The following is a 7,741-nucleotide window of genomic DNA, read 5'->3' as shown; positions in this document are numbered from 1 at the left end:
CATAGATAAAAGGGTTGGATACTCATACAAATTACGACATTAATTACTGTTCTGTGACTGAATAACACAGAAAAAACTAAAGAACTAATAATTTATCGTCTGTGAAACTGAAAGAAATGTCACTGTCAAGTGTCAGAATGACTGACATGAATTTAGAAATGTGAATATCTTTTTAGCCGTTTGTGATGTGAAGTGAAATGACTATTTTGCCCTAAAAATTAAAAGTTTGGTCCGTTTAGTGTTTTTTTACGTATATATTTTTAAAGATAGTTGGTTGAATAATAACATTAAGTAAGAATGAAGCCACCTACTGAACCGACAAAGGACGATTGCTGTAACAGCGGTTGTAATCCGTGTATTTTCGACGTGTATGATACCCACTTAAAATTGTACGAAAAATATCTAAACCAAGATTGTGCCTGTGATTCGTATAATGTAACAGACTACGGTATCTCGCAACTTGAATACCGTAAATTTTACCTTTATCATATAATTCAAATAAGCGATCAGCAAAAAATGTTATTTTTTCAAAAGTCAAAACAATATTCGCAAAAAGTATCATGGAAACCTGGTGACCATTTTCTTATTAAACATACTTCAGATAATGATATATCGTGTACTAGAGCATATACTCCTATTAAATTAAAAATTAATAGTGATGGTCCATTAGATTATGATTTCCTTATTGTAATAAAAAAATATAGTAATGGATTAGTGTCCAATTATCTGTTTCACTTAAACATTGGGCAAGAAACTGCTTGGAGAGGTCCATATGGGTCATATAATGTAGAACCAAACAAATTCAGTAAAATTATAATGCTTGCTCAGGGAACAGGCATAGCACCTTTTGTATCAATAATTCAGAATATACTAAACAATGATGAAGATATGACTAGAATAATTTTATATTACTGTTGTCAAGATTTGAATGAAATATTGTTCAGAGATGAACTGTATGAGTTTAATTCTTACTGGAACTTTTCATATAAAATATTTTTAAGCAACACATCTGAGGAGAGCTATATGAATAAAAAATATAATGAACCATTAGTAAATAGTAAATTTAATGTATTAGAATTGGATTATTTGAAATCACATTCAAACAACCAGTACCTGCTTTGTGGCTCAGTACAGTTTATGAAAGAATATGAAGTAGTTCTAAAAAATGGGTCTTATTCTGACCATATAATTTTATTCTGAATAAATTAGGGAAAGTACCTTAGTTAATATTTGAACTTGCTCATGAGATTATCTGATAGCAGAATGTTGAATGAACCATTATAGTTCAATGGTCTAGATTTTAACTTCAACTAATACTTTATTAAGCTTTCTTTTGGCTATTGAAAAAATAAATAAGTATCATAAGGTTGATGTGAGGAGATTGCACTCTCTGTATTTATGATCACCAGCAACATGCTTAGCAAATAAGCAAATCTTGTTACCTTATGTATCTTTTTATGTTTATGAACATAGTTTGAAATGTTAAAAGGTACTTGAAATAAAGAAATGAAAAATCTAAATTTGTAATAGTTATTATTGCTAACCTGATTAATTAATAATACACTATTTACTTTTAATTAATAATACACTATTTACTTTTTGTACTGGCTGTTTACTTTGTTGTATGAGAAAGGGGAATTTTAGTTGTATTTTAAGACCAGTACATGGAAGTCCTAACATGGGACCAAAGACATATCTTGTGAAGAGAAATAAACAACCAATAGCAGTTCAACCGGAGATGCTGCTATCTCTTTCACTGCATTGGGACAAAAAAGATAGGATTGGGACAAGTCTTCCGCCATTGGTCGATATTTTGTCTATTTCTTTTCACTTGGTTGCATGCTATATATTATAGTTTGTATTGATTTTATATTACCTACTCCAAAAAGTTTCATTATACTTTTTTTCACTTTTACTCTAAATGTTAAGTGATACCAGTCATTAGTAAATTTAAAAAGTGGTATTATTTAGATAACCGTACTAATATTAATAAAACGCGAAAGTTTGTATGGATGTTTTTTACTCTTTAACGCCGCAACTTCTTAACAGATTTGGCTGAAATTTGAAACGAAGTTAAATACTACGCTGGATTAACACATAGACCACTTTCATCCCGGAAAAATCCATGGTTCCCGCGGGATTTGTCAATATGAATTCAATTCCTACTCGACTAAAATACTAAAGTAGTCCGAACTAGGCCTTAACCAAGGGGTCGAAGCCGAAGCTTCAGTACAAGATTTTTGGCATATGTTGGTTGGTGTGTGTTGGTTGCGGAAATAAATTAGTAGGTACAGAAATCAGACAGTAAGCGTACATTAATTTCAACTAAGTTCTACATGTAGTCCAGTAATTGTAGGAATTTTAAACCCCAATTTGGGAAAAAGTCCTAGTGAGCTGAATTTTTGTATAAACCTTTATTACGGTGTTATTATGAAGATATGAAAAATTAAGTAAATCGTGCTGGCTAAAAACGCTACAAAGGTCAAAAGGTTTTCGCAAATATTTCGCGACCTATTGCTCGGAGGTTAATAGAGGTCATTATAAAACTTGTTCCTCATAATATTGACTACAAAAAATGTCTTTTGCAGTTTTTCTCCAAAATTAACTATTTTCGGATTAAAGCGCTGAGATAGCGACTAGAATGCTCTCACTTACGGTAAGTAAACTCATTCTATTTTTTTTAATATGGCCATGGTATACCATTTTGAAATCCTCTTGATGAGCCGTGGAATTGGATTGGCCCATAAAGCAACATTAAAAAAAATCATCTTGAGTCTATAGCGTCTCACAGTCGTCGTGGCTATTTTTTTTTAACTTACCTATCTAAGAATACTTGGGTTATTAAGACAAATCTAACAATATCTTAATATGTAAATTCTTTCAGCGGTTTAGAAAATATGAGGTATAAGATACGCGCGAAAAACATAACCCTTGCAGTCGGGTAAAAAACGCGCCTCGCATTCTACCTCGAAGGTACCGAGGAAACGAGTGCATCGTCAATATATAGTCGCTTTCTCAGCGCTTTAGTCTAAAAACTGTTAATTTTACAGAAAAACTGCAAAAGAAATTTTTTGTAGAAAAATTTTATAATTACCTCTATTGACCTCCGAGCAATAGGTCACGAAATATTTGCAAAAAACTGATTTTCGTGATCTATGAACCTTTGTAACTTTTTAGCCGGCACGATAATGATGTTGATTTGTCACATCTGCATAATAACACCGTAATATAAAAGGCTATACAAAAATTCAGCTCACTAGAAATTTTTCCCCAAAAAGGTATGTTATATTAATCATGAGTTCAACTACGGGTTAACATTAAATATTTTTTTGGTTTTTTTCTTGATTGGTTACTTACGGTGGAATTCATAGTCGTAGTAGGGGGCCCCTAAGGGGATTATTCAGCCGCTATGTGTCGAATTCAACCCCTACGCGTTTCATAGACAAAAGAAACCCCTCATTTGACAGGAGCTGGCGGCTGACTGCTGAATTACCGATATTTGTCAGCCAAACCATCCCCTGGCATTTTTTTTGTTGTTATTCGTGATTTATTTATTAAAAAGTGGACTTGGAAAGTGTTAAGACTGTGTATAAACAGCGAGTTATATCAGTATCCAAGATAAATATTCGCAATTGCGTAAATCCAGTTTAATACTATGGCGTTATGGAATGTACGAAAGATTCTCATATTAGGCATAATATGCCTCTGTTTGATGAAGAATGAACACAGAAGACCCAAGAGAGGAATACCAATACCGCTATTATTATGCATTCTAGCAGCACTTCGATTCTATGTAACGGGATGTTTCCAGGTACGTACCTTTGTTCATTATCAATAATCCCCGTATTCTTACGGAAATTCCTATTTCCGTAAGAATACGGGGATAAAATATAGCCTATAGAGCTCGGGGATAGTGTAGCTTCCCAACAGTGAAAGAATTTTTTAAATTGGTTCAGTAGTTCCAGAGCCTATTCAAAACATACAAACAAACAAATCTTTCCTGTTTCTATTATTAGTAAAGATAAATTAGGAGTAGATATAAAACCAATTAGCCCAGTGGGTATGACCTCTGCCTTTGATTATGATGGTGTAGGTTCCCAACAGTGATAGAATCTTTCAAATCAGTTCAGTAGTTACAGATCCTATTCAAAACAAACAAACAAATTTTTCCTGTTTATAATATTAGTATATATAAATTAGGAGTAGGTCAAAATCCATATAGCCCAGTTGATATGACCTCTGCCTTCTATTCGGAGGGTGTAGGTTCAAATGCTGTCTGAAACATGCACCTCCAAATCATTTCAGTTATGTGCATTTTATGAATTTAAATGTATATCACATGTCTGATACGGTGAAGGAAAAACATTGTCTCTACATGTGTGAAGTCTGCCAATTCACATTGGGCCAGAGTGGTGGACCTTATCCCTCTCATTCTGAGAGGAGACTCATGCTTAACATACTCATGATGAAGAATTTAATTAGTTTGTTTGTAATCTAACCTATATAAATGTTAGGTATACCTATCTAGTTCTGATTTAGGAAATATACCTATAACCTACATAAATGTAACTAACATAATGTTTATTTTCAGACTGTATGTGCATTCCATCAAGCATTCTATGAAATAACAGAAATGCCACAAGTCAAGCTGTATTGATGGCACGCATAGGTATACATATAAACAACCCCGGAGGACACTATGCACAGATTTTAAGAAATCAGCTATCATGGCAGGGAATAGCAGTGATGAGCTCTGAGAATACTGTTTTACCAAGAATACTGAGAATACTTTGGTCCTTGAAAATCCGAGTTTTCAGATCACAGTAATTGGAAGATCCACATACCTTGAAAAGTCAGCAGCATTTAATATAGAGGTAGTAGGAGTGAGTGCAGTATGTTGTAAGGTGGTCACTCACTCTGAAGTCCATAACAATAGAAAATGTATACAAATCTTAATTGAATGAAATTTATTGATTCACATCTTTAATAAAGATAATTATTAAATGTTTACTTCTGCATTTTTCATTTAAGTCTATAAAAATATACAATAATAACAATAAGTTATATGTAAATTATGTATTTATTGTTGTTATTAATTAAACTTTGTATTAAAAGGATATAGGTTTGATTTTAGAATTGTAATAAGTACTGTGTGGTTCATTATTATCAGCCCATTACCAGGCCAAGCCTACCTCCTAAATATATAATATTATGTGATCTAAAGCTTTGTGAAATGCAATTTTACCACTATTCCTAAGGATAAGCTACACTTATATTTATTTACTGCACTTACTATAAATTGTAAGAAAATACAGCATAATAGTACCTACTTGTAATTATTTCAGGTAATTATAGGTGGTTTTGAGTAAAATAAACAAATTTCCTCTTACAATATTTTTTTTTATTTCAAGTAGGATTCCACATTACAAAAGTATGAAATATCAAACTACTTATATAGTAAATAGTATGCTTGGGATTTCTCTGCGTGATCGTTTCACAAATGAGGAGATCCGCAGACAAACCAAAGTCACTGACATAGGTAGCACAGCGAGTCGTGAAGCTGAAGTGGCAATGGGCAGGCCACATAGTTCGAAGAGCCGATGAAATCGCAGTGTTGGTCGAACCCCCACTAGGTGGACCGAGGACATCAAGCGGGTTGCAGGGAGCCGCTGGACGCTGGCCCCTCGAGACCGTTGTGTTTGAAAGTCCATGCAAGACGGCTATGTCCAGCAGTGGACGTCCATCGGCTGATAATTTTGTATATGATCATGTTCGTCCACATAACTTCAATATTTTTCTAACAACTCCTTCTTGTGAGAAAGAAACTTTTTGATAAAACTGATCTATTGTACACTTGAACGAATTAAATATTACTACAATAAATAAAAACAAAAAGTAAATGAAAATATTAGAAACTCAATTATTTTGTAAAATGTCAAAGAATTAACAAAATACGTCTCTCTGTGGTTGTGTCACAGAATTTTCAAAGATCTAATGTAAAATCATAGACAACATTTGCTTGAAACTCCAGTCACCTAGGGGCTCTCCAGTAGTTTGTTTATGAAATGCAATGAAGGATGATTCAATAGTCAGCCCCTGGGTGAATACTGAATATTGGTTTGTGGGGGATTGTTCACTTCACGACTATGAATTCCAGGGTTATACTATTTTATAGGTAAGTGTCCCTGTTTTAGTTCCATAATATTTCGTTGCGGAAATAGTAGCGCTGTTATGTCCAACGTTTTCGTTCACTTCTTTTCCTTGGAGTATATATTTTTTGGTTGAGACCATGGACATAACAAGTTAGTTGGTTGAGAAATTGAGAATCAAAACTACCACTCTGCTGGACCAGTTGCTGGTTGCGACTAGGAGTTGTGACTGGACTGCATGCATTTTTTCTTTAATGATAACTACACACGATCAAGTCTACCGTTTAGTTTGCAGCGCGTATAAGGATAGGATGTCCGAACTATGCAGTGAAAATACGTCAAAATATTAAACGTACGTTGATGTTTACTAAAATGTCAAATTTTCAATTCTCTTATTACTTATGTATTTAGCTTTCAATCTTTAATAGGTATATTACGATAATTAATACCAGTATATAAACGTATACGTATACAAATATAAACGTGTTCCTTCCTATAGTAATCTTGTTAAATATAAGCATCTTCGTAATCACTGCAGTAAAATTTAACAGCGTCGTTACATTCACTCCTCCGTCGAAAACAAACGCTATTCAGATGTCTGGAAATTTTTGGGAACTTTGGGTATTGGCTGACAACGTCCAGATGTTTCTTGCAATCTTGATATTGATGCCCTCAACATTCATTTTTCTACTATCTCGCTTATAGATCCTCAGGCAAAATCCTGTACATTATCTCACCTTAGCTCTGTACCTTCTTTAAACTGTACACCTTTTAATTTCTCCCCTATCTCTTCCATTGATGTTAAAAAACATATTCAGGCAATTAAGTTAGATGCGACTGGTCTTGATGGTATCAACCAGAAAATGATTTTATTAGTTCTAGATTCTGTGTTGCCAGTTCTTACTCATATTTTTAAATTCTCCTTATCATCTGGAGAATTTCCAACATTCTGGCGTAAAGCTCACATTATACCCTTACCTAAAGTTAAAAATCCCACTGTCTTATCTCAGTATCGGCCAATATCCATCCTTCCCATCTTGTCCAAAGTCCTGGAACGTATTGTGCATCATCAGTTTAATCTTTTTCTAAACAATAACCATATTCTTCATCCATTGCTTCTTTGGTTCCTTTATAAGCTTCACGCGCAAACATTCGCTACTTGATGCCAGATATATGATTAACAATAGATATCTACAAAGAGTGGAACAAGTGCGTGATTTGGGAATAACACTGGATACCAAACTCCGTTTTACCTGTCACATAGATAACATATGCAGATCTGCGCGCAAAATGCTAGGGTTTGTCTTCAGAAGTTCCAAGCCTTTTAAAAAAATCCAAACCAAAAAGTTACTATTTAATAGTCTTGTTAGAAGTAAACTGGAGTACGGGACTGTAATTTGTAATCCTTCTTACAAAATCCACAAAGACCGCGTAGAAAGCATACAGAGACGATTTACATTACTCCTTTCTGGATCAAATAAAAGATCATCCTACTCTAATCGTCTCTCAAAATTTAGTTGCTTTCTTTGTCGGATAGGCGTAAGTTGCTTGACACGGTATTCCTTTACAAACTTATAAATGGGACTATAGAT

The 7,741-nt window shown here is 33.8% G+C and overlaps 1 protein-coding gene across 1 annotated transcript; it reads left to right on the top strand.

The window, feature by feature from the left end:
• Nucleotides 1-116: 116 nt before the first annotated feature.
• Nucleotides 117-5,010, top strand: LOC112048573 (NADH-cytochrome b5 reductase-like). The gene is made up of 2 exons (XM_052882682.1): nucleotides 117-3,811; nucleotides 4,592-5,010. The coding sequence occupies exon 1, from the start codon at nucleotides 298-300 to the stop codon at nucleotides 1,198-1,200; it is 903 nt and encodes a 300-aa protein (XP_052738642.1). The 5' UTR covers nucleotides 117-297; the 3' UTR covers nucleotides 1,201-3,811; nucleotides 4,592-5,010.
• Nucleotides 5,011-7,741: the final 2,731 nt, after the last annotated feature.

Source organism: Bicyclus anynana, chromosome 7, assembly GCF_947172395.1.
Source record: "Bicyclus anynana chromosome 7, ilBicAnyn1.1, whole genome shotgun sequence".
NCBI lineage: Eukaryota > Metazoa > Arthropoda > Insecta > Lepidoptera > Nymphalidae > Bicyclus > Bicyclus anynana.
The sequence above is the reverse complement of the archived record's forward strand: the minus strand, read 5'-3'. Positions and strand labels throughout refer to the sequence as shown.

Excerpts from the sequence above, each read along its gene's own strand:
- LOC112048573 (XM_052882682.1), top strand. The coding sequence starts at position 298 with ATGAAGCCACCTACTGAACCGACAAAGGACGATTGCTGTAACAGCGGT.